At 38.6% G+C, this 27387-nt stretch overlaps 1 protein-coding gene across 1 annotated transcript in view; it reads left to right on the forward strand.

Annotated features, from left to right (window-relative positions):
• Nucleotides 1-20023, forward strand: part of snx4 (sorting nexin 4) — a 51030-nt gene extending 31007 nt beyond the window's left edge. Inside the window, exons 7-14 of the mRNA XM_067987316.1 lie at nucleotides 640-712; nucleotides 1006-1067; nucleotides 1447-1512; nucleotides 2238-2327; nucleotides 4410-4509; nucleotides 10575-10720; nucleotides 14308-14422; nucleotides 18173-20023. Coding sequence (XP_067843417.1) covers nucleotides 640-712; nucleotides 1006-1067; nucleotides 1447-1512; nucleotides 2238-2327; nucleotides 4410-4509; nucleotides 10575-10720; nucleotides 14308-14422; nucleotides 18173-18220 — 700 coding nt within the window. The 3' untranslated portion in view covers nucleotides 18221-20023. The remainder of the gene's footprint in view (nucleotides 1-639; nucleotides 713-1005; nucleotides 1068-1446; nucleotides 1513-2237; nucleotides 2328-4409; nucleotides 4510-10574; nucleotides 10721-14307; nucleotides 14423-18172) is intronic.
• The last annotated feature ends 7364 nt before the right edge of the window (nucleotides 20024-27387 follow it).

Genomic DNA, 27387 nt, shown 5'->3' on the forward strand with positions numbered 1-27387 from the left:
TATCTTGGGTATCAAGTCCACTTAAGACTCCTAAGTTTCACTTTCAGCTTCATCCTTTAGGTATTGCAGCACCATTCGTGATGCACGTTTCACTTTTTTTGTGCAGTAAGTTACATTTGTCTACATTAAATTTCACATTTTTCTGCCCACTTAAATATTTTATCCAACTCCAGGAATTGCTTTCAACTTGGTGCTTTCTTCCGCCCCCGGCACCCCACCCCACATATCTTTATGCAAAGTATTACTCAGGAAGTTTTGCTATCTCTTGCAAGCCATTTTTACTGCTATCATGTTCCTATACAGTTTTTTTTTTTAAAATGCTGGAGACTACCTGAAATTATATTTGAAGCCACATATTCTTGTGATGGTTAGCCTGTAAGTTAACTTTTAAAAGAACTAGAGCAGTTGCTTGACTTATTTGTTTAGCTGTGCATATGTTATATTTTAGGTTCTTAGAAAGTCGAGCAAGTGTTGAGGTGCTTGTTTTGTATCATGTTATGAAATTACCTCAATGTTGAAAAGTGTGTAATAGAAAACTTTTGAGGAACAGTTTATAGCTGTTTGTTATGAAATGCAAATTAATTAACAAACTAGTTATAGATCAAGATTAAAAGTAAGGAACTGTTCATCTATTCACAGGAGATTTATGGAGCTGAAACATTATGGAGATGAACTGCAGTCTGTCATATCGCACCTCCTGCGGGTCAGAGCAGTATGTATTTCCAAGATTGTTGGCAATTTTTCAGTCATTGTCTAGCATAATTCAGAATTGATAGAGAAACTTTCTAGTTGACTATAGCAGGCAGGTGTTTAGGGAATGAACTTGCTGAATTGAAACCAGCCTTTTTTCAGCTTGTTTTTAAATTGTGAAATTATCAGGATTTTGCTCCAATCTTGCTAGTGTTTTTTAAAAAGTTGTTATGCACATGTCTACAATGGTTCACTTTTAAGTGGCAGTTCATATTTTTCTGTTGTAATTTCCAAACCTCTTTATTGTAATTGCAGAGAGTGGCAGACCGTCTGTATGGTGTATACAAAGTACATGGAAATTATGGAAGGGTTTTCAGGCAAGTTGTAGAATTTTCACATTTTTAAAAATTTGAAATTTAATGCAAACTACTTGGTACATATAAAGGATGTATGCTGAGAAATCATGAATTATGAAATTAAGGTAAAAGTGGTATGTCTGAGTTTTGTGGAATATGCCATGCCTGGTTCCCATAATTCACTGCTGATCTGATGTGTAAACAGAATACATTGTAGAAGAATTCCTTTTATCAAAGATCCTAGAATACAAAGCTTTAGTAAAGCTCGCTGACTTTCAACACTACAGTTGTGAATATTTTTTTGGTGTATTTTAGGTTTGGCCGTGACCTTTTGAGGGCAGAGCTATGTCATATGGACTGCAATGCCAATATTTAACTTTTTTTCTTTTATAATGAATAGTGAATGGAGTGCAATAGAGAAGGAAATGGGGGATGGACTGCAGAGTGCTGGTCACCACATGGATGTGTACGTATCTTGTAAACAGTCCTAACTAATGTATTTTTCTTGATGTATAACACAATGTCGCATATAGATTTAAACAGTCTGTTCAAGTGAGTTTAAAACCTTTTTGGGGTAGTTAGGAAGCAAAATATTACTGACAATTTTTGGTATGTTTAAAGGACAAAGAAATAGCAGGAATTAAAGTAGCTAAATATAAAATCTCAAGGGAGTTTCCAGTTCTATAATTGCAGGGACGTTTTGGCATTGTTCCCATATCCCTTTTGAAACCTATGCCAAAAATCATGAAATAACAAAAAGGCTGCTGTACTGCACACTTGATGAGTTCCATTTGCTTCACAAAACTACACTATCGAGGATTTTAGATTGTATGTGGCTGGAAAAATTGGTCATGTGGGTCTATTTGATGCCCTGTTAACCATCATCAGACTGAATCAATTGTAGAGCTGCACACATTGGTCTGGTGATCTGAGGAGCTGTGGTTATAAACATTTTAGAAATAGTTTCCAGCAAAATACAAGAGTATCCTGTAACAATAGTTGGGCTCTCTGTGGAGTAACTGTATATCATCTTAACTGTAAGATTTGATACACAAGTTAGACACATCACTGAAGTAGGCTACATTTTAATACCTTCTGTGGAAAAGCAAAGACCACTTATTAAAAACAATGCAGCAAAACCATTACAGTAATGTCTTGTATTTGATGCTCAAACCTTTGCCATTTTTTTAGATATGCAGCATCTATTGATGATATTCTAGAAGAGGAGGAACACTATGCAGATCAGTTAAAGGAATATCTCTTCTTTGCAGAAGCTCTTCGGTGAGTATTGTTTGAATCCAAAACAATACGAGGAAATAGGATAAGTTTGAGCTTACTCCTACATACATTGAGTAATATGAGTTGTGCATCTCAAGAATGATAAGATGTGTTCCAATATAATTTGCTTTGATATAAACTTTTGGATTGCTCAGACTTGAGGTTTCCATGTTATCTATACAATCTTTCAGCAATTAATGTTGCACACCATGTTATATGCAATTATTGACCATGTGAAGCTGCTATCTAAAAATGTTCAAGTTACTTTAATGGCTAACTGCAGTTGTTGCAATGGAATACTGGGAGAAATTGGTTTAAACCAAATATTTTTAATGCTTGATCCAATACTAACAAAGATCAATTCTCTACATCACTAAATTATACATATGTTACAGTCCTTCATTGCGTCAAAATTCTGGAAATCCCACCTCCCACCATTGTGGGAGCAGCATCACCACAAGGTCTAGCAGTTAAACTTCAAGGCAACTAGGGGTGGGCAGTAAATGCAGCCTTGCCAGTACTGCCCACATCCTGAGAATTTTTTTAATATAAATTTGAATGTCCGAATGCAAAGGCAGATTCTTTGAAGAGCTCTTTCCATTAAGATTTCTGCATCAAAAGCAATTCAGCTCAATTTATCATCTGAAATAGTTTCCATTGAAGAGTTTTGATTTGAAGGGAGGGGGTGGGGGAATGACTGGAAACAGGGGAGGGCAACAATGGAGGGGGCACGGGCAGTGGCTGGCAGCAGCCATGGTTTTAATGTGGAGCACGGAATAGCACTTCACCTTTTTTGGCTCCACATTCAGGTAAGTTTTTTTAAAACTTGCATTTTTGGTAATGGTCCCTTAAGGACCACTGGTTAATCTGCGTGTAGACCACGTTTTCCTTAACGCAACCAGCCCGGTGCTAGCAGTGTTCAGGGCAACCCAATTATACAAAGGGGGCTTCAAACAAGTGTGTGTTCCTTTGCATATGCAAATAAGGGTCTTAACGCCTGTTTCAGGCATGGGCCCTGGACGCCTCTTGATGCCTATGCCAATACAGTGTGCAGTGCACATCTGGTGTTGAATGTGTGTGCATGTGCTGCCCGCAGTTTGCGACACTTTGGTGCCTGTTTTTCACCTGTAAAACGGATGCAGAATCATCAAATTTCTAGGCCAGTGTTTTTTTAATGAACTTCAATCAATGCACAGCTGGTTTGTGGAACTAAAATACTATTGGTACTTTTGACTTAATGCAAAGTTTAGAGCTATTCGTATGCAAAATCCAAATTACTTCTGGATGCCTGAGAAAAGCAAATGACTAATAAGCATCTTCAAAAGAAAGATGTGTTTTAAAATGAGTAAGAACTGTTTTATTAAGTTCTATGTTTAAAAACTATATCTAAAGTGGGACTTTAGACAAAAGTGTATGAAATGGGATTATTTGACCAAATTTCATGCCTGGTTTGCATACCTTCATGTTTCCATTGATGCATAGGTAATGTTTCTTTTTGTAAAGGCTTCAGTCACAGTTCTTGAACAAATAGCTTCAGACTGCAGGAATGAATCCTGAGGTACAATAATAAACATGGCAAAACTGCAATGTATAAATTATGGCTCAAAACTGCTGTTACAGCACTCGCCTGCAAATACAATTGTGCCCTGGAATTGTAATGCATGCAATAGGTGGAAAGAGGATTCTTGCACTAGGATAGGAAATTTTTTTTAAAAATGAAACAAACTGAGAATAGTTGGAAATCTGGTACAATGCCAGATTACCATTTGTACAAACTTTTTTAATCTAAAAATTAAGATTCAAGTCAACAGTTGGAAAGTGAGTACCCTATCAAATTCTCTAGTCCTCGGGCATGGTCCAGAATGTGTACTATTTGGCACGTATGTTAATCATGCAATTCAAGTTCAAATGTTTCCATTATTAAACTCCTTAAATTTAAGTTATAAAAATGGGTGTTATCACAATGTAAATCTTTGGAGCTTTTTACAGAATAATTAAGTTGTGGAAACAGTTTAAATCAAATTAGGTTGAGAATGAATTGTTACACTATTGGTATTTTTACTTGAATTTTTTTTTAAATTCTAGGTCTGTATGTAGGAAGCATGAACTGCAACAGTATGATTTGGAGATGGCTGCTTTGGATCTAACCTCAAAGAAGCAACAAAGGGAGGAGCTAGCTACTGGGGTGCGACAATTTTTCCTTCTCCCCCCCCCTCTTTTTTTCCCCCCCACCCCCCTGACCATTACTACTCTCTTTCTACCTCATAGCACTAAAGTCAAATGTCCTCCAGCCGATTTAGTCTGTCAACCAAATGAGGATCGATACTATCTCTGCTGTGTTTATTTTAATAATGTTTTGAATTCTTAGTACAATTAAGTATATGTGTAGAGTTCAGCTCACATGGAAGAGCACTGAACAAATCCCAAGCACTGCAGACATGAGCATGCAACTGGCAGTGGTAGGTTCCCAAGAGGTAAAGTGGTGCCAGTATGCCACACTAGTTTGTGTGGGTGATGGGGCAAGGGCTGTGAGAACCATTTAAAGTGCATTTCCAGGAGAGGTGCAGGATTTATTTAGTTATTGGTACTGTTCTTGCATAATAAGCAAAACCACTGGCTTATGTTTCCATGAGAAAACTGACAATCATGAATGTGATTGACTGCCCAGAATTTTGAATTTGGCACCTGCATGTGACTGTCTCATACATAGAAAATAGGAGGAAGAGTAGGCCATTAGGCCCTTCGGACCTGCTCCGCCATTCAAAATGATCATGGCTGACCGTCGAACTCAGTACCCTGTTCCTGCTTTTTCCCCATATTCCTTGATCCCTTTAGTATTAAATATATCTCCCTCCTTCTTGAATACATCTAATGACTTGGCCTCCACTGCCTTCTGTGGTAGAGAATTCCACAGATTCACCACCCTCTGAGTGAAGAAATTTCTCCTCATCTCAGTTCTAAATGGCATGCTCCGTATCCTGAGACTGACCCCTGGTTCTGGCCTTCCCAGCCATCGGGAACATCCTCCCTGCATCTAGTCTGTCTAGTCCTGTTAGAATTTTATGTTTCGATGAGGTCACCTCTCATTCTTTTAAACTCTAGTGAATATAGGCCTAGTCAACCCAATCTCTCCTCATACATCAGTCCAGCCATCCCAGGAATCTGTCTAGTAAACCTTCGTTGCACTCCCTCCATGGCAAGGACATCCTTCCTCAGCTAAGGAGTCCATAACTGCACACAATACTCCAGATGTGGTCTCACCAAGGCCCTATATAACTGCAGTAAGACGCCCCTGCTCATGTACGCAAATCCTCTTGCAATGAAGGCCAACATACCATTCGTCTTCCTAACTGCTTGCTGCACCTGAATGCTTGCTTTCAGCGACTGGTGTACAATACCCAGGTCTCGTTGCACCTCCCCTTTTCCCAATCTATCACCATTCAGATAATCTGCCTTTCTGTTTTTACAACCAAAGTGGATAACCTCACATTTATCCACGTTATACTGCATCTGCCATGTTCTTGCCCACTCACCCAACTTGTCTAAATCACATTGGAGCCTCTTTGCACCCTCCTCACAGCTCACATTCCACCCCAGTTTTGTGTCATCTGCAAACTTGGAAATGTTACATTTAGTTCACTCATCCAAATCATTGATATATATTGTGACGAGCTGGAGCCCAGGCACTGATCCCTGCAGTGCCCCACTAGTCACTGCCTGCCACCCGGAAAAAGACCCGTTTATTCCTACTCTGTTTTCTGTCTGTCAACCAATTCTCAATCCATGCCAGTATATTCTCCTCCAATCCCATGTGCTTTAATTTTGCACGCTAACCTCTTGTGTGGGACCTTATCAAAAGCCTTCTGAAAATCCCAATACATCACATCCACTGGTTCTCCCCTATCTATTCTACTAGTTATATCCTGAAAAAAAAACTCCAGTAGATTTGTTAAGCATGATTTCCTGTTCATAAACCCATGCTGACTTTGTCCAATCCCATTAATGCCTTCAAAGTGCTCTGTTATCACATCTTTTATAATAGACTCTAGCATTTTCCCCACTACTGATGTTAGGCTAACGGGACTGTAATTCCCTGTTTTTTTTTTTTTCTCCCTCCTTTTTTAAATAGTGGGATCACATTTGCCACCCTCCAATCTGTAGGAACTGTTCCAGAGTCTATAGAATTTTGGAAGATGATTACCAATGCACCCACTATTTCCAGGGCCACTTCCTTTAGTACTCTGGGATGTAGATTATCAGGCCCTGTGGATTTGTCAGCCTTTAGCACCATTAATTTCCCTAGCACTATTGTTTTACTAATACTGGCTTCCTTCAGTTCCTCCCTCTCACTAGACCCTTGGCTCCCTAACATTTCTGGGAGGTCATTTGAGTCCTCCTTTGTGAAGACAGATCCAAAGTATGTGTTTAATTGTTCTGCCATTTCTTTGTTCCCCATTATAATTTCCTGCATTTCTGACTGTAAGGGACCTACATTTGTCTTCACTAATCTTTTTCTCAACATTTATAGAAGCTTCTATAAGTTTTTATGTTCCCTGCAAGTTTACACTCACTCCTATTTTTCCCCTCTTAATCAACCTCTTTGTCCTCCTTTTGCTGAATTCTGAACTGCTCCCAATCCTCAAGCTTGCTGCTTTTTCTGGCAATTATGTGTCTCCTAATCTATTCCCACTTGGGTACTGATATGCTATTAGATGTTTGTCCTGGTTTTCTTTTTCCTTTCTGGGTTTGCCTGGCCATGATCAAAGACCTTCAACAATAATGGTATTAAAAAGCAGTACCACAGATGTGGTTACTGAAATGGGAATCGCTAATAATACTCTGATGGCATGGTGAGCATGTTTTTTTGTCAATTTCCACCAGACCTGATCTCATGTAAGCCAAAAGTTAGGATGAAATTATTTTGTTTTCCAATTAAATGACAAAGGAGAACAAATTGTGCAGCTGTACTAATATATATATGAAAGTATGTGGGAGGAAGTGTTAATTTGAGTGGCAAGACATTCAGAATTTCTCTGAACTGGATTTAACTTGAATTTGCATTGTCTGAAGTATACACAGAAACTGCAAATGCATTTTTGTTTTTTTTTACTCCATGCAAAGCAAACTATTAAGCCATTATATGAAAATAAATTAGAAAGGCAAATTGGGTAACCTTTAAAATGAATTGGCCATTGACCAAATAGAGAAATCAGAATTTTTAATGCTTTTCTTTTTATTAGCCTTGTAAACAGTTGTCTTGGCCCATGTATAAAATGCCTCATTCTGATTTTTAATTTAGTTTTGGAAGAGTAGCAGTATTCCATTGGTGCACTGGACGAAGAAAAAGCTCTTCAATTTCATTTTACTTGGTCTTTTCCTTTGGCAAAGCTACAATACTGTTTAATCTTTTCATGATCTTATTTTACACTTTATTTTGAGTTCTTAATTCAGATGTTTCTCTCATCCTAACTCAAGTTTTTGCTCCAGCACTACCAGCAGCTTGATTAAAGTATTATACTCCAGACCATGCCTTCTATGCTGACTTCCAGTCTGTCGTTACTTCTTGTGATGCACAGCTTTTGAAAGATGAATGTTTGAAAGAAAGGATATCAGTTGTGCTTTATAACTGAGACTTTTGAGTTCAATTTGTACTAACATAGAAACATAGAACTAATAGGAGCAGGAGTAGGCCATTTGGCCCTTCGAGCCTGCTCTGCCATTCACTATGATCATGGCTGATCCTCTATCTCAATACCATATTCCTGCTCTCTCTCCATACCCCTTGATGCCTTCTGTGTCTAGAAATCTATCTAGCTCCTTAAATATATTCAGTGACTTGGCCTCCACAGCCTTCTGAGGTAGAGAATTCCACAGGTTCACCACCCTCCTGAGTGAAGAAGTTTCTCCTCATCTCCAGTCCTAAAAATCCTACCCTGTATCCTGAGACTGTGACCCCCTCATTCTGGGGTCCCAGCCAGGGGAAACATCCTCCCTGCATCCAATCTGTCTAGCCCTGTCAGAATTTTGAGTTTTAATGAGATCCCTTCTCATTCTTCTAAACTCGAGAGAATACTGGCTGAGTCGACCCAATTTCTCATCATGACAGTCCTGCCATCCCAGGAATCAGTCTGGTGAACCTTTGCTGCACTCTCTAGAGCAAGTATATCCTTTTTTTTCGGTAAGGAGACCAAAAGTGCACATAATACTCCAGGTGTGGTCTCACCAAGGCTCTGTAACTGCAGTAACTGACACCTTGCTCCTGTACTCAAATCCTCTTGCAATGAAGGCCAACATACCATTTGCCTTCCTAACTGTGTGCTGCACCTGCATATTTGCTTTCAGTGACTGGTGTACAAGGACACCCAGGTCCCTTTTGTACATCAACATTTCCCAATCTATCACCATTTAAATAATACTCTGCCTTTCTGTTTTTCCTTCTGAAGTGGATAACGTCACATTTATCCACATTATACTGCATCTGCCATGTATTTGCCCCTCACTCAACTTGTCTAAATCGCCTTGATGCCTCTTTGCATCCTCCACAACTCACGATCCCACCTAGTTTTGTGTTGTCAGCAAACTTGGAAATATTACATTTGGTTCCCTCATCCAAATCATTGATATATATTGTGAATAGCTGGGGCCCAAGCACTGATTCCTGTGGTACCCCACTAATCACTGCCTGCCACCTCGAAAAAGACCCATTTATTTCTACTGTTTCCTGTCTGTTAACCAATTTTCAATCCATGCCAGTATATTACCCCCAATCTCGTGCTTCAATTTTGCACACTCCCCTCTTATGTGGGGCTTTATCAAAGGCCTTCTGAAAATCCAAATACACCACATCCACTGGTTCTCCCTTATCTATTCTACCAGTTACATCTTCAAAAAAAACTCCAGTAGGTTTGTCAAACATGATTTCCCTTTCATAAGTCCATGTTGACTTTGTCTAATCCAGTTGATATTTTCTGAGTGCCCTGTTATCTCATCCTTTTTAGTAGACTCTAGCATTTTCCCTACTACTGATGTGAGGCTAACTGGTCTGTAGTTCCCTGTTTTCTCTCCCCTTTTTAAATAGTGGGGTTACATTTGCCACCTTCCAATTTGCAGGAACTGTTCCATAATCTATAGAATTTTGGAAGATGACAACGAATGCATCCACTATTTCCATGGCTACCTCTTCTCGTACTCTGGGATGGGGATTTATCAGCTTTCAGTCCCATTAATTTCCCCAGCACTTTTTTTACTAATGCTAATTTCCTTTAATTCCTCCTTCTTGCTAGTCCCTTGGTTCCACAGCATTTCTGGGAAGTTATTTGTGTCCTCTTCAGTGAAGACAGAACCAAAGTATTTCTTTAATTGCTCTGCCATTTCCTTGTTCCCCATTATAAATTCTCCTGTTTCTGACCTACATTTGTCTTCACTAATCATTTTTTTTTCTTTTTACATAGTTGTAGAAGCTTTTACAGTCCACTTTTATGTTCCTTGCAGATTCACAAACCCAAGTCAGGGAATAGAGAAGGACTTCTTGTACAGTAGTTGAATAACACGACTTCAAAATTGCTAACAGTCATTCTTGAGTTTGTCGAAGGAGAGTGTTCATTTTAACTGGCACTCAATCATGACAAACCCTTTCGTCTCCAGTGTTAAAGCATTAGTCAAGTAATTCAGTAGTTGGTGACTGTGTACTTCAGTGCCTTGCATACTATTTCCCTGTATTACTCAGTTCATCCACTCTTTAACAAGAGGGGAAGGGGCCTTGGCTTCAGACTGTGTGCATTTTGTACCTACAGATATCTGATTCTACTAATGGTATTAGACTGTTACTAAATGTTAACACTTTTTTTTATCTTTTGAAACTGGAACACTACAGTGAAATGCTGGTAGTTTCTGGTCTGTCATTGGTAGTGATGGGGCACTTTGAGGTGATTTAATTTAATTTGTCACAAAGCATATTAGACAACACTTGCGTATTGTTTTTCTCTCCTGCTAAATAAGCCTAGTGATTGAATCCAGATGTTATGGTTAGTTAACACACAATCAGCACAGAAGTCCCTTTTTATTATCCGTTCAGCTGCCTTAATTTTAAAAAAAAACTTTTCAGCACTTCACATTTATACAACTCATTTTTAAGAACATTAATTCTTAAATGCCTGCTGCAGTGGCTGTTGGTCTACATCTTTATTGAAAATGTTAACTTGCTACATCTGAACAATCAAACCAATTTTTATTTTCTAATCTGTTGTGTAGACGGTGCGAACATTCTCCCTAAAAGGTATGACAAGCAAGCTTTTTGGGCAGGAGACACCAGAACAAAGAGAAGCCAAGCTAAAAATGTTGGAAGAGCAAATTGCTGATGGAGAGGAGCTTGTGAAGGCCAAAAATCTTGAGTGCGAGTAAGACCAGCAGCATGACTTGTATATGCTACTACTAAACAAACCTTAAGTAGACCCAAAAGTATTGTAGCATTGACTTATGCAGATATATCCACCAGATCCGATTTGATTTTGTTTTTGGAGGAGTTGTTTTAATGCGCAGTGTTTCTTTGTTCGGTCACAGCATGAAAAGCTTTCAAACCATTACCAACCAAGAGATCTTAAAGGGGATGAATGGGAGACCCTTTTCTGTTAGAAGTGTTTTCCCTTTCTAGATTCCTATCCTTGCATTTAAGGGAATGTTACAACTACTTGCAGAAGTCCTTGAAAATCAATAGACTTCAAAAATATTCAGTCGTCCAGTAGAATAGTGAAAATCCAGAGTCTGTGGCACTTGAATGTTTTGAAGTGAACTTAAATATATTATGATTTGGAATTCTAAATTTGCGCAACAGCTGTATTGGTGTCATAGTGGTCTAATTTTACTCTCTTTAGAGTTGTCAGAGAATGGGCTACTTTTTATTTGCCAGTGGGGTGTAAATAGGTTAAATTGACAAGTGTTAAAAGGATAAACGTTGTACAAACAAAATGTGTGCAAACAAACCATTCCACTTTTGGGTGCATTCTTTTTCAGGGATGAGTAGGCAATGACTCCTCCCTACCCCTCGCAATACTGAAGGCAAGTCATTGACTGGGAGATCTCATTCAAGCATTAGCTGTGAAGTCTAACAAGTGCCTCTTCCTACCCCAGAGGGTTTGGTAACCGTTTTGCCAGAATTGGTCTTTTAGTGTCTTATTTTGAGTTTTTTGTTGTTCACTTAAGAACGCCCATAGATTAGTGTGTGTCAGCTCATTTGGCAGTAGCAACACCTGTCAAATGTTGTGGATTCAAGCCTTGCTCTAGAACTTGAGCACAACACTGGGTAGACAGTCATGTAATACTGGGGAAGTGCTGCAACAATAACTTGCACTTCTATATAGTGCCTTTTTAATGGAGCAATTCACCCAAGTTGCTTCACAAATAGGAAATAGCTAAGGGAAGGGACACAGCCATGGCAGAAGTGATTTAGGAGGACGACTGAAGGCTAGGTGGAAAAGATGGGTTTTAAAAGTGAAGTGGAGGCACACATTTAGGGAAGGGGTTTTGAGTGGCTGCAAAGGCTGAACGCTGTGCCAGCAAACATTGGGTTACAGTTGAGAGGGATGTGCAAACGGCCAGAGTCAGCAGACCAACAAGTGTTGGAGGTTGTAGAGAGGGTGAAATGAGACTGCAGAGAGAATTGAAGGTGAGCACAAGTAAAAGTGCACTGGGGGTAGGTCTGAGGATTAAGATCATGAGCAAATGGAACATAGTGAAGGACAGGGTATGGGTGAATTGCTTTTGACCAAGTTGAAATTTGTGGGTGCAGAATGGGAGGCCAGCAAGAATGCTTTTGGCATAATCATAAATAGGAGCAGGAGTAGGCAATACGGCCCCTCAAGCCTGCTCCACCATTCAAACAGATCATGGCTGATCTTTGACCTCAACTCCACTTTCCAGCCCAATCCCCATAACCCTTGATTCCCCTAGAATCCAAACATCTATCCATCTCAGCCTTGAATATATTGATGTGGATTTTCTCCTTCCACATTTACCTGAGGAAGGAGAAAATCTCCGAAAGCTTGTGAATTTAAAATAAAATTGCTGGACTATAACTTGGTGTTGTAAAATTGTTTACAATTGAATATATTGAATGACCTCAGAATCCACAGCCCTCTGGGGTAGAAAATGCCAAAGATTCACAACCCTCCACGTGAAGAAATTCTTCCTCATCTCTGTCTTGACTGGCCAACCTCGTATCTTGCGATTATGCCTCCCTAGTTCTAGACTCTCTAGCCAGGGGAAACAATCTCTCATCATCTACCCTGTCAAGCCCCCTAATAATCTTGTTTCAATGAGATCACCTATCATTCTTCTATACTCTAGAATATAGGCCCATTCTACTCCACCTCTCCTCATGGGACAACCCTCTCATCCCAGGCATTAATCTAGTAAACCTTCATTGCACTGCCTCTAAGGCAAGTATATCCTTCCTTGGATAAGGAGACCAAAATTCTACACAGCTCTCCAGGTGAGGTCTCACTAAAGCCCTGTACAACTGTAAGACTTCCTTACTCTTGTACTCCAACCCCCTTGCAATAAAGACCAACACGCCAGCCTAGTCTACAGGCGAGAAAAGCACAGGCAAGAGATTTGGTAGTGGAAGGGCTGAGGTAGGCAGTGTTACAAAGGTGGAACTGAATAGTCTTGTGATGGGCAGGATGCACTGTTGGATGTGTTTTTTCTCAAGATGCTAAGCTGAGGCTCCATCTTGTTTCATTGGCTTAGGTAAGCATTAAAGATCTAGTAGTGCTATTTTCAGAAAAGCAGGAAGTTTTCTGTACCCTGGATAACATCCCTATCGCAACTAACACCATTTATATATAAAAAATGAACAGGGTGTTCGTCACGTGCTTTGTGGCATTTCGTGTGCAAAATGGCTGCTATATTTGCTTATATAACACTAATTTCACTCCTAAGTAAATGTATGAAGTGCTTTGAGAAATTTGAGGGATGTGGTAGTGCCATAAATAAGTGCAAGCCTTTCTTCAGAGCCAGAATCTTGACTTTGCGGCTTTTCAATGTCCATCTGCATTTTCCACAATAAATATTTTGAATGTGGCAGTAACTCTTCCACAGGACTGCTACTCAAGATGCCATCACTTCAGGGTCACATAAATTTACCTCTGTCCCTTCCAGCTCTGTAGACATCAGACTTGGTTCTCTTCCAAAGAGAATAGCTTTTTGCAGAGGAACGCCTTTGTGAAGGCAACTGTTGTGGAAATGTAATTTCCTAGCCCTAACTTAGCTCTCTTTGCCTATGGTTATTAAGGATTGGAATTCCAAAGGCTTAAATTTGTCAAAGATATGCTTCAATAAAATTAATGTAATTTCTGGAGTGTTTTGTGATGCAATCATGTTACCTCCAAGTTTTGTGTATAGGTACAGATTCATCACCTAAGACCAGTGTTCAAAGCTAATCTGCCTAGGCTTTTTGAGACTGAAACTTTCTGCCCTGTTCGAGATAGGTATTAAGAAATATTTATGGACTTTCTTGCCCATTTAGCATCTATCGCTACTTCAGTTCTCCTTTTTTGGTGTTCCCAAATTGCAGGAGTCAGAGGTCTAAATGGCATTTACTCAGCCTTGCTCCCCTCCTGGTGGGGGAGGGGTTTATGTCTACACCAACTTAATATTGTTGCACTTTTTCATAACTGGTAATTCTTAGGCTTAAATCACATTTCAGTTAACTGTTTAAATTAGAGTCCCTGTTCTGGATTTTTTTTTTGAAGAGTTGGGTTTGTATGTAATGGTCTTGCTCCATATTTTTATTTAAACGTTCTGTTGCAGATGAGTATGGAAGCTATTCATACTGCTGAGATATGAGCTTTACAGCTGAATCAGGTGCACTAATTCTTTTGACACTGTCTTGTGTGGCTTTCCTGTTAAACACTAATCAAACAGGAACTTATAAAATCTACATTTCCCAGTAAATTGAACTTCTTTTATGATATCTAATTACTTTTAGAGATTTCATGAAGGATGCTTGGGCAGATATTGAGCGTTTTAAGGAACAGAAGAACAGTGACCTGAAAGAAGCCCTCATCAGCTATGCAGTGATGCAAATAAGCATGTGCAAAAAGGTGGGTTGGTTATCAATGCAATAACCTATTTTTAAAAACTACCATGGATATACAAAAACAAAGTATGGCCCAAAAAAAAAAGCAATTGAGCCCCTTTAACAGATCTAGAATTAGCACTGTAATGACATCTCTGATCATCTGAAAACTTAAGACATTGCAAGTATTTTGCACAAGTAAAATTTGAATTGTAAATGCTCTGCTTTGGGACCATACTCATAACTGCAACTTGCCTCTGCAGTTGAGTTTCAAACTGGCACAAGTGTGTTGTCTATCTTCATGTTCAATCGAGTCATGCTTTCAAAGTGGCATGGGACATTGCTGTGGTGACATGTCTGTATGATTCTTTTAAATTCAATGACTCCCATCCCATAGACACTGCACAGCTAATTTATAAAAATACCTGACACAGGTGATCTCTTCCCTTGTCACCAAGTCCTGCTTTGCAAGTTCATTTTGGTGCAAAAATTGTGATCTTTCTTGCTTTGAATTTCCTCCCTCTCCCAGCTTTTTCCTTTTGACAGTATTGGATAGGTCAGCAGTTGAAACCTTGGTAGTAAAAGTATCTTGTCGTTCGTGGGGCAAAGTAACTTTTACATTTTTGCTTTACTTTTTTTAATAAGTCTGTAGGTACTTGTACATTTTTTCTTTTTTGAAAAATGTTTGACTTTTTTGGGTAAGCTAGAAACCAGCTATTGAGTTTTGCTGCCTATGAAAGCTCACCAGGAAGGAAGCTGGAGGCTATGATTTCTTTTGTTGGCACCAATCCATAATTATTAAGAGCAGTGTTTGTTCTTTTCTGCTTTGGTGCTTGTATTGAAATACTTCCAAATTGGTTTAAATGACCTGATGGTGAGGGATTGCATTTGTTCAAGCTTATCAGATTGCTGAAATTAAATAAACACCACAAAGTCACGAATGCTTGTAAGAAAATGCTGATTTGATTCTTAATTTTTGAGAAGTAAACAGTTTTAATAAAGATTTTTTTTTTCTAGTGCTTGCTCAAATGCATGAGCTTGAATTGGTGCTTCAATAAATAGCCAGCAACTTTGTTGCTGACTTGAAAGCTTTGTTTAGTTGTATTTGGATTGTGAATAAACGCATTAAAGTTTTCTGTTGAATTTATTATCATATTTTGATTTGACTTACTTGGAAGTTGGTCATATTAATAATGACTAAATAATTGTAAAATATTGATGTACTTAATATCTGGCCATCTTATGAGTGCAGTATTTCCAATTTGGTAAAGATAGTATACTTTTAAATTTGCTTACCATGCATGATCACTTTGCCCATTTACAACTGCCATAATTTGGTTCAGAATTTGCTTTAACAAATTGTTTTTCCATTAGTTTGATCTTATTCTGATCTATTGTTTAGCTGTATTTTGTATACTTTCAGCATTCTGTCTACCAGAATGGAATAGCTATTATTTGCCTTTCCTTATTGTATGGTTCAGTTGAAATTCTTGCCACCAGGGAATCAGAGCTACAAATTCCAACTTGAGCACTCGATTCATTCATGTTTTGACTACCTGGAGAGAAATTTATAAAACATGGTGACTAAGAGTTAATGTACATTTACAAGGCTACAGTAGTTGGTTGGTTGATTGAACTGGACTCTTGTTAACAATTTATATGCATAATATAGAAACGTAGAAAATAGGAGCAAGAGTAGGCCCTTCGGGCTTGCTCCGCCATTCAAAATGATCATGGCTGATCGTCTAACTCAGTACCCTGTTCCTGCTTTTTCCCCATATCTCTTTTTCTACAGTGTACCTTTGTTCCAATTTTCTTGCAGTTTCATTATTGGGGGAATTAAATGGCTTGGTTTGAATAGTGGGGAAATGTTCAAGCATTTTATTTGATACCAGGTATTTAAAGGTTGTAGAGATGAGAGCAGTCGTCATGGTTAAAGTTGTGTAGCTTGTGTGTCCACTGCAGTTCTGAGGAATTAATCAATGGGCGAAAGAGATCTGTACAGTAGATATAATTTGCATGGCTTTTCAGAAGGCATTTAACGAAGTATTGCACGTGAATTTTTTAAAGATTTAAGCTATGGAAATCAACTCGAGGCAGTTATCAAAATGTCAGTGCATCTCAAATGAGTCAAATCAAAACCTGTTTTAATCTAATTTGTTAGATAGGCACATTATGCTATTATGGGCTCCCTGCCCTTTTAAAAAGGGCACTGATGCATTAGCTCATGAGCAACAAGGATTATTCTACTGCTTTGAGGAGAGGTTAACTGGTTTGAATTTTCACAGTGGCAAAGGAAGATTGAAAAGTGACAGAATTCAGGTACTTTAAAGTGGTGAGTGGGATAGGTGATGTAGCTGTGACTAGGTAATTTACTTTAACTGATTTGTAGATCTAGAGAGTATAAGCATAACATTAAGATTAGACTACCCTTTAGAGACCTCACCCCCTCTTTCTCTTCCAATTTCCCCCCCTCCCCCCTCACTTTTTTTCCTGCTCCCTTTTCAAAAACAATTTTATGAAATGTTCCCATGTATAGTGTGGCTATATTGATCAACATTGAGTTAAATATCTCCAAGAATGGGATTGAAGGGTAAGTATGGATGGAAATGATCAAATATATCCTGAAGTTTTGGGCTTGGCAGAAATTTTTATTTTTCTTATCCCCTTGGGAATAAAAGTTGTGTAGGGAAATTGCCAGGAATTTTCTGGGCCCCTCCTGCTCCACTGCTGTAACTTCTGCAGAAGCCCCATTATGTGTGTAAATGGAAATTCTGCCAAAGTTAAGCAGTAGAGTGTAAGTGGCTTGAGCAGCAAATAGTTGTGGAGGGGTCTGAGGTCTAGACCTTCCCAACTCCATGTCAAGTAGTTTCTGCATAGGAGGAAAATGGTGAATAAGAATTGAGGACACAAAAAATATTGTCTGTTAATGCTGTTCACTTTGACAAATAGTGGTTGGAAGGAATGAATGCATCGTAGCCAATCTTCATACTAGCTAATTTTTTTTAATGATTCAGTTATTAATTCAAATATTAATGTTTGTAGTGTAGATTTACAATTTAGTGTAACATATCAAACTGAGCATAAATACTGATACAGTTGCATACTTAGGTATGTAATATTAGAGGATATTAAACTACAGTAATGTCTTGTCTTTTAGTGCCCTTGGATCTTGGCAAACCAGTTTAAATCAAATGACTTTTTAGATGAAAGTACTGTACCAATTATTTTATCATAGAATTGGCACAAAGTTGTTTTATTTCATGAGCACCAATCAACCATAATGACATTTCCAAAAAAAAAATGTGGGAAATGTAGTCATTTTGTGAAGAACTTTAAACCATAGAAGTCCAGATTTGTTTTAACTGGGACTAAAGTTGCTGTGGATTTAGAAACTATAGAGGTTCACTGCTTAGTGGCAGAAAGGAATGAAAACAAATCATGTAAAAGTAATGGGAGGGAGGCAATCACTAGGGTGAGCTACAAAAAGTAACTAAATCCATTTAGAAATTCAGCCCTGTTGACTATTTAGATGTTATATTGTGTATGTAAAAATGGCATGTCAAATCCTCTGGAAGGTACAGTATATTTTTAAAGTTACTGTCTTGGAAGTCAAATGTTTTTCATGTGATTCTTGAACTACAACCCTGATTTTTTTTTCCCTAGTTAACTTGTTTACTTTTTGAAAATGCATGCATCTCGAGCAAATCATTTAATACGCTAAGATATAAATTTCAAAATAAAGTAATTGTAAAATGCATTTTTTTTCTTTTAGGGAATTCAAGTTTGGACCAATGCTAAGGAATGCTTTAGCAAGATGTAAACGTTTACATTCAATAAACTCTCATTACATAACATAATAGAAGAAGCACAAGAAAAGCTAGAATTCAGAAATTAACTTTGCGCACATGGAATCCGTACAGCGATTTGTGTATCTATTTTTCAATCCACTTGCTTGTGAACTGGGCACAAAGAAACTTTTGTGAGAAAATGTCTTGCTAATAAAGTTTAAAAATCATGTTTCCAGGGATGTGGGGTTAAGGGGGAAGCAGGCAGAGAAATTCATTCTTTTACAGAAACTAATCCATATGCTGTGCTGGTTTCTTCCTGTAGATTTGGAGACCTTCAGATCATTTCCAGATGTAGTTGCATTGTGCCAATTGTTTTTTTTTGTGAAATTTTGCATAGGCTTTCAACAAGGCTAGTTTCCATAAATCTTAATGAAATGGATGACTTCTCATATGCTGCAGAATGCCTAGATATATACAACCTAGAATTAAATGTATTTTGAAGAGGCAGATGAAATTGTTTGATTTTTGTCTTAATACAGAAAAAGTCCCAGTTTTATTTGATTTTTTTTTTTCTAGCTGAACTTCCTGGCATTAAGCAAATGAGTAGATAACCATTCAGCATGTTTAGTATTTGGCTGGAATATAGAGGAAATGCCTTGCAGCCAGCCAGACCTAATTAATGATGGTGCAAAAAGCTGTTAACTTCTTGGTGTGACCAATGTAGCTCATTAATTTCAGTAAAAAGATTAAGTCAGTTACTCCTATTCATGGCAAACTGTTTAGACATTTTGTCATCTGGGGAATGTCATTTTATACAGTTAGCAATCATGGTCTGCAAATGACTATGAAGGACTTGTAATTTTTTTATAACTTCATTCCACAAACTCATTAGGTTAACTGCAGTATGAAATTTATTTATACTTTTTATATTCTAGCTATCCAAAATGTGTAATTTTCAGAGGTGTAGATTTTGACAGATTCTCCTCCTCCCTCCCCCCCCCCCCCCCCAACCAAGTACTGTGGGCATTTGAATAAATGTGATTTGAAAATATTAAAATAGTTAATGACACTAACATTTGTAACTGGCTATTGAAGCCATTTTGTCATTCTTTAAAGACTGATGGGAGTGAAATTCTTCCCCTCATTTCAGCAAAAAAAATCATGGTGAAATTGCCTTTGCTACTCCTGGTGACTTTTCTCTACTAAAATTGCTAATGGGGGAAAGTTCACTCCCATTATAAGCATGCTTTATGTATGGTATGCAAAGCAATGAATTCCCCTCCATTTTCTAAATTTGTTTTAACTTAACCTCATTTTGTTATATGGATTGCAAAAGTGTTCTGGCACAGCTTAACATTCAGGTGTTTCAATAAAAATCTGTTAACCAACACTTAAGAGTAGCTGGCAAAAGGGATAATTTGAAGATTTATAAATACTACCTGTTCTATGACAACCAAAAAAAAGGATAGTGCAGTTTAAAAAATTGTTTCCTGTCAAGGAATAGTGATGCCATTAATACTTTTTGTTGCCTTTTGCAGTTCCTAAATTTTGCCTTTAAATGCCAAAACAGAATAGGAAACACTAAATGAAGGTGCCTTAAATTTTCTGCCAATCTTGTACTTGTTTGTATTTGTAAAACAATTACTGTGTATTCATTTGCTTTGTTTCCATCTTGGTTTGCTTTTTAAAAAAAGGTGCCTGAAAATTGTTCAGAATTCATATGTAGACAGGTCCAGAAGCTATCTTGAAGTTTGTAGATGAATAAAAGGAATTCCCCTTCCCCTTTGTAGACTATGTGCCAAATATGCTGAATAAAATTGCTTTTAAAATGCAAATTTGTTATGCTTTTATTTGTGTTTGATTTTCTAGTTGGAAATTTGAACAACAAAGCATCACGTTGCTTTTACTAGTGGTGATCAAAGTAGAGACTGGCACTGAACCAGCTCCTGGAGGGGAGGGAGAGAATAAACTTCAATAATATACATCATCTATCTCTGTTCTATTTTACTTCCTCCTTTCCCCTCCACCCCACCCTGATTGCCTCCAAAAGTGGAAGATGACAGGAAGGAGGCTGCCTGAAGTGATCTTGCCCATTGCTTTAGGGTTGTGGATTTATGAAAGGAAGGGATCCTAGTGGAGAGGGATAAGTTTTGGGTAGCAATCTTGATAGATAAATGGCCTACCCTTGTCACTGTTGAACTTCTGTGTAGTGTGTATTAGAGCAACAAACTTTAAATCAAAGTAATCTTATTGGAGTAACAAACTAGAAAACCTAGTATAGATAGGCCTGGTGAGTGCAAAGACAGGAGCTTGCTCCAATCCAGGGATATTGTATGGAGATCTTAACTGTCAGGTTGTGGGTTTGAGCTCCACTGGATTTGAGCATGTGATTAGCCTGACATTTCAATGCACTACTGAGGGGAGTGCTTAATTTTTATAGAAGTCATATTTCAGATGAAATGCTGAACTGAAGTCCTGTATGTTTGCTTGGGTGAACATAAGATCTCATTTGCACTATTCAGAATTCTCTTGGTGTCTTTACCAACATTCCTCCCTCAACCAACACCAAAAGTGATTGCCTACTCATTTATTTGCTGATTGTGGCACTTAGTTTTGCACAGATTTACCTACATAATAGTGACTACTCTTCAAAAGTAATCCATTGATTTTTGCATTGGGATGTCTTGACGTAAGGTGCTTATATAAATGTAAGTTCCTACTTGTCATGTTGGGAAAAGCAGCCATGCCTGTTATGGCGCAGCCCTTGCATTTCTTGGGTAAAAAGCATAGAGAATCTTTTTTGGGGGGTGGGGAGAGACATGATCGGAGGAAGAGGAAACATAATGTACTTTATGGAGAAATTTATTTTTTGATTGCATGCCAAAAACCTCATAGTCTTGACTTCCAATCATTGCTGCCCATTGAATAATCTAAATGAGAGCCATACTTTAGTCAGTCTGATGTATTTTTTTTATATATATATATAGATAGCTTGGGGTGACATTTTCCTTTATATTTATCCTTGACTTTGTCACTGAACCACATAACTAATTAATTATTAGATATTGTTTCTGCATTTTTCTTCTCCCTCCCCCACCTCACTGACGTGGCGATGCCGGTGATGGACTGGGGTTGACAATTGTAAACAATTTTACAACACCAAGTTATAGTCCAGCAATTTTATTTTAAATTCACAAGCTTTCGGAGGCTACCTCCTTCCTCAGGTGAACGATGTGGAAATGAAATCCTCGAAATGAAGTCGCATTTATAATTCACAGAACAATGCTTGGTGATAACAGACAGTTTTTTCAACTGCCCGTTGCCAAGGCAATCAGTGTGCAGACAGACACGTGTTACCTGCCAGGTCTCACAGAATATACAAATCACCAAAAAAAACAACAAACAAAAAAAAACAGAGATAGAGAGGTAGAAACATAGAAAAGACAGCAACTGACCCGTTATATTAAAAACAGATAACATTTGTTCGCTGGTGGGGTAACGTGTAGCGTGACATGAACCCAAGATCCCGGTTGAGGCCGTCCTCATGGGTGCGGAACTTGGCAATCAATTTCTGCTCGACGATTTTGCGTTGTGTGTCTCGAAGGCCGCCTTGGAGTATGCTTACCCGAAGGTCGGTGGCTGAATGTCCTTGACTGCTGAAGTGTTCCCCGACTGGGAGGGAACCCTCCTGTTTGGCGATTGTTGCGCGGTGTCCGTTCATCCGTTGTCGCAGTGTCTGCATGGTCTCGCCAATGTACCATGCACCTCACTGACATCAGAGGCTGAGGCAGAACTGATAAGACATCACCTGCTAGAAATCCTGCCAATTCTACCTTTCTCTGCACCCAATGCAAAGTATGTGTATTTTGTAAGCTGTATTTTGCTTTCCCGCATTAAATACTGGCAAAAATGGGGCTCACGTTGCTGGTTTCAATCAATTCTCTTTTTAGGAGAACAGCAACTGCAAGATAGGTACTTTTTTTCTCCAAAGAAAATTCACTGTTTGGTCAGAACTGCCCTGTGCTATTCCAAAGTTCCTGACCACTGAGGGATGGAGGCATGGACCACACTGTAAATGGTGTAGGTAGCCATTCTTTGTTAATGATCCCATTCCTGGGATTTGGGATAGGGTCAATACCAGGGCAGACTAGCAGATGGCAATGTCACCCTGCCACATTTCTGGCAGCAAAGCGGCTCACCAGGAATTTCAGAGCTAGTTTATGAACATTGATGCCTAGCACATAAGAGTGGGGAAGACTTCATGCTTAATTGTAACATAAGATTGTTTGTAAAAACTTATAGATTACTTGACCGCCCATGGCACTGTATAAACAGCAAAATGTTTAGCAATTTGGGAAGCAGTGGTGGAGTTGGTTGGAGCAAGAGTACCGGATCTTGCTGGAGCAGGGCATCTTGCAGCGTCCACTCTTAGACTTTTTTATTCTGCACCCTTCAGCTCAATCTTTTTGCACCATAACTTGTTGGAAGTGTGCTGTTAACATGTGGGCAGGGCATCCAGAACTTCTGAATGGTGGGACCAACAGTATCTCCTTAACCAATGAGATTTAAGGATTGAGAAAGAAACAGGAACGCCTGAGAAGGGGGGTAAATTAAAGTCAAATCATGTACAGAAAGAAATTAAGAAAAATTGGTTAGAGAGGAAAAAGAGTCAAGGATAGTGAGAAAAAAATTTTAAAATTTGACATTTTAAAAATCTCTACAATTTACCATCTGAAGGAATGGGATTCCACAGTTTAAATTAATCAATTTCTGGGCCAGAGAGGATGATTGGCACTGCATTAACAATTATCACATTGTTTAAAAAAAGTACTCACGCTGCAAATGACCAGACTTAACTTTCTGGGGTGAGTTTAATGGGCAATCTGCAAATCCAGCAAGTTCTTAAAAATTACAGGGAGGCTAAGGGTGAGATGCTGTTTGTGTGGAGCATACGGTGGGGCGGGGTAAATAGACTACAGCATCTCTTAATCCCCTGTACTTGCTGTCCAATTTGCACATCAATAACGACGTACGTTGTTAACGCCGTTATTTTTCGAGCAAGATCCGGCCCAAGTTTCTCAGGAGTTGGGAAAGCAAACTGGAGCTATAGTGCCACCATTGGCAGAAGGAAGTAATTACAGCACATTTAATTTGAATAGGCAAGTTTTCGTTATAAATGGTGTGACAACAGGAAATAAGGTTTGGAAGATAGGAAGTGCGTGCAGACATAAGATTTTTAATATTATGAATTGGTCTCCTGTGGTGTTGCACATGGGGAGTCAAGATAAGGTGTAATCTTCAGGTGAAGTGGAGCGAGAGGCCAGGTGATGATTAAACTGGGGTGCACAGATGTAATTCAGACCCAATTTTAGTGTCATACATTCTGTCCTTTTTTTATATTTCCTTTAATTTCCTATACCCACATTTATAATGGAAATTGCCTATGTAAATTTGTCACACTGTAATTACATCCCCTGCCAGTAGCGGTACTGCAGCACCTCCACTGGCAGGAAGGTATAATTACAGCATAACAAATTTGCACAAGTAGTTTACGTTATAAAAAGTACATTAAGAATTTATAATGGAAAAAGCTAACAGAAGTTTGTGCAGATAGAAGATTTTAATATTAATAGATTGATAGTAAGGATGATTGCGATTGTTATCTGGCAGAGTATTGAGTGCCTTATAGAGTGCTTGGAAAAACATGATTGTTGACCACCTGATGGATGAGGTGGTCTTGAATAATAGTTGGGACATGAAAGAAAGAACTTGCATTTGTAGTGCCTTTTAAGCCCCCAGGATGTCCCAAAAGCCCTTTTACAGCCAACAAAGTATTTTTGAAGTATAGTCATTTTTGTAATATAGGAAACGCCATTAAGTCACATAACTTAGTCCAAGCACATGCTATGCAATGGTACTCGACCATTTTTAGGAAAGATTAGAGAGAGCCAACATGGATTTGTAAAGGGTAGGTCATGTTTAACGAACCTTACTGAATTTTTTGAGAATGTAATTAAAGTAGTAGACTGGAATGTCTATGGATGTAGTTTATATGGACTTCCAGATGGCATTCGATAAGGTTCCACATAAGAGACTGTTAGCTAAAATTAAAGCTCGTGGAATTGAAGGCAAATTATTGACCTGGTTAAGAGATTGTTTTCTACCGCCTAACCAGAGAGTAGAGATATTCGGAGGAAGTGCCTAGTGGCCTGTGCTGGGGCCTCAGCTATTCACTATATTTATTAATGACTTAGATAATGACAATAGAGAGCCATATATCCAAGTTTGCTGATGACACAAAGGTTGGTGGCATAGTAAGTAGTGTAGACTGAAGCATAAAATTACAAAGAGACATTGATAGATTAAGTGAGTGGGCAAAACTGTGGCAGATGGATTTCAAAACAGGTAAATGTGAAGTCATCCATTTTGGACCAGAAAAGGAAAGATCTGAGTAATTTTTAAATGGTGAAAAGCTAGGAACAGTGGAGGTCTAAAGAGATTTAGGGGTCCATGTACACAGATCACTAAAAAGTAGTAGTCAGGTACAAAAAATAAGCAAAAAGACTAATAGAATGTTAGTCTTTATAACTAGAGGGCTAGAATATAAAGGGGAGGATGTTTTGCTCCAGCTATACAAAGCCCTGGTTAGACCACATCTGGAGTACTGCGTACAATTCTGGACACCGCACCTTAGGAAGGATATATTGGCCTTGGAAGGAGAGTAGCGCAGGTTCAACAGAATGTTACCAGGGCTCCAAGGGTTAGATTATGAGGCGAGATTACATAAACCAGGCTTGTATTCTCTGGAGTATAGAAGGTTCTGTATTGAGGCTTTTAGGATTTTGAAAGGAATTGATAGGGTAGATAGAAACTTTTTCCACTGGGGGGGATTCTAGGACAAGTGGACATAACCTTAAAATAAGAGCCAGGCCATTCAGGAGAGAAGTTAGGAAACACTTCACACAAAAGGTGGTAAAAGCGTGGAATACTCTCCCACCAAAAGCAATGGATGTTAGATAGATGCTAGCTCAATTAATAATTTTTAATCTGAGATCGATAGATTTGTGCTAGCCAAGGTTATTAAGGGATATGGAGCCATGGCGAGCGGGTGGAGTTAGGATACAGATCAGCCATGATCTCATTGAATGGCAGAACAGGCTTGAGGGGCTGAATGGCCTACTCCTGTTCCTATGAGAAGGAAGAGGACAAAATCGGAATTAAAAATTGTAGCTCCAAGGCATTGGCATTCTTGACTATTAGAAGAACATGAACTCTTTTTGGGATCAGCCTGGTGTCTGACATGTATGTAAACGTATCACTGCTTAAGAATCTTGAAACCAAGCAATTAAGAAATCCACACAGATTTCTATTTGCCTAATTTGGAGTGTATACTTTCTCCCCAAAGGGTACAACTTTCTTACCCAAGTTCAAAGAACGTAGATTGGCAAAAGCCATGGCTTAGAGACCCTGCCCCCCCCCCCAAAGTATGCATAGCAGTGCCACTGGAGGTTAGCTAGCTAAAAATATGCAGCTTATCATCACAGAGCACTGGTGATTTTCCAACTCGTCTAACCATCTTACCCATTCAGACATTGACTTAGGGTCATCTGGAGCCAAGTGGATCAGCTTTCAGATTACCAAGTTTTCTATGGATGATTGATTTGATTCTTCTATCACCAAGCGTGTTGTTAATGCCAGTGTAGTTATACCACTAAACATTGGTAAGTATCATCTGTTTTCTAGTTTGTTTCCAATATGTTGCCTTTAAAGTTTATTTATATTCGCAATGCTACTGAGTCACAAATTGAAACTAAGTCTAGCCATGTGACAAAATATTAATATTGTTCTTGGAGTGTTAAGTGAGGCGGTCCTGAAGACTCGTTAAGAATAGGAAAGCATTATGTTGTCAGTTCTCATAGCTAAATAAATTATGCAAATAAGGGAGTCTTTTAAATTTTAGTTCTAATGAAGGTCTACACCTGATACATTATCATATCTTTACAGATTCTTACTGGCCTTCTGTGTATTTCCAGCATTTGCAGTTTCCTTTTGTTGCAAATAAGAGAGTATTGGATAACTATATATCCAACAGTCTGTACACAAAAACAAGTTATATAAACTATAGTACCTCTCACTGATGATGTTATTCTGCACGTCAAATGTCATTAACAGTCTTCTCTATCATTTCTCAATATTTATCTGCCCAACACTACCAAAGTTACACCTTAAAAGGAGCTGATCCAACACTCTGAAAATGTTATTCTAAATACCAGATCACTTGACATTTCTTCAAGTCATTAATTCTAATAAATACTTTTCTTATAAAATCTATCTCCGTTTCTAACTGCTAAATATGCACACTATCCAGAGGCTGTACTGATCTCCCACATGATGAGTCAAGACAGTTGCAGATCCCTTTTCCCTGGTAACAACTGAACTCTATTAAATGACTGTATCATGCAAGATAAAAACTGCAGGGAAAACAATCATTCAATCTAGAGGGCTTTATTAAATGCTTGAACTTTGCTCTTGCATTTTTTGTCATCTAAATTTTATGATAAAATTACTTCCTTGTACCTTTTCTTCTATATGGTGCCAAATTTCACATCATTGCAAACTGCCCACATTAGCAATCAGCAGTGAATACCTTCTAGTTCCACTGTTACAGGCTCTGTAACTACAGCACAAAGAGCTGCCAACAAGTAGCTTACATTCAATTTATCATAGATTGAACTCAGTTCAGTCTAAAAATCTCTATTTGACTTCCTTTTGGCCTTCTCTGCTCCAATGGAAATAATCCTAGTATCACAAGTATCTTGCAAATAATAAGAGAAGCTTCTCTACCCAGACAATGGTTGAAGTGTGCTACCACAGGGAGTGGTTGGGGTGACTAGCATGAATGCATTTAAGGGGAAGCTAGATGGACACATGAGGGGGGAAAAGAATAGGAGGATATGTTGATAGGATTGAACGAAAAGGGGTGGGAGGAGGCTCATGTGGAGCATAAACACTGGCATAGACCTGTTGGGCCGAATGGGCTGTTTCTGTGCTGTACATACTATGGAATTCTACGCAATTCTATGTAATCATCTTATAACTATAGTTTACAATCCCTGTTATCATCCAGCTGTAACACTCTCGGGTCAATTTTGAACGCTCTAGGAGCTGCCCGTTCCAGCGGCGAAGAGGCCTCCGCGAT

This window comes from Heptranchias perlo, chromosome 7 (assembly GCF_035084215.1).
Source record: "Heptranchias perlo isolate sHepPer1 chromosome 7, sHepPer1.hap1, whole genome shotgun sequence".
Lineage (NCBI taxonomy): Eukaryota > Metazoa > Chordata > Chondrichthyes > Hexanchiformes > Hexanchidae > Heptranchias > Heptranchias perlo.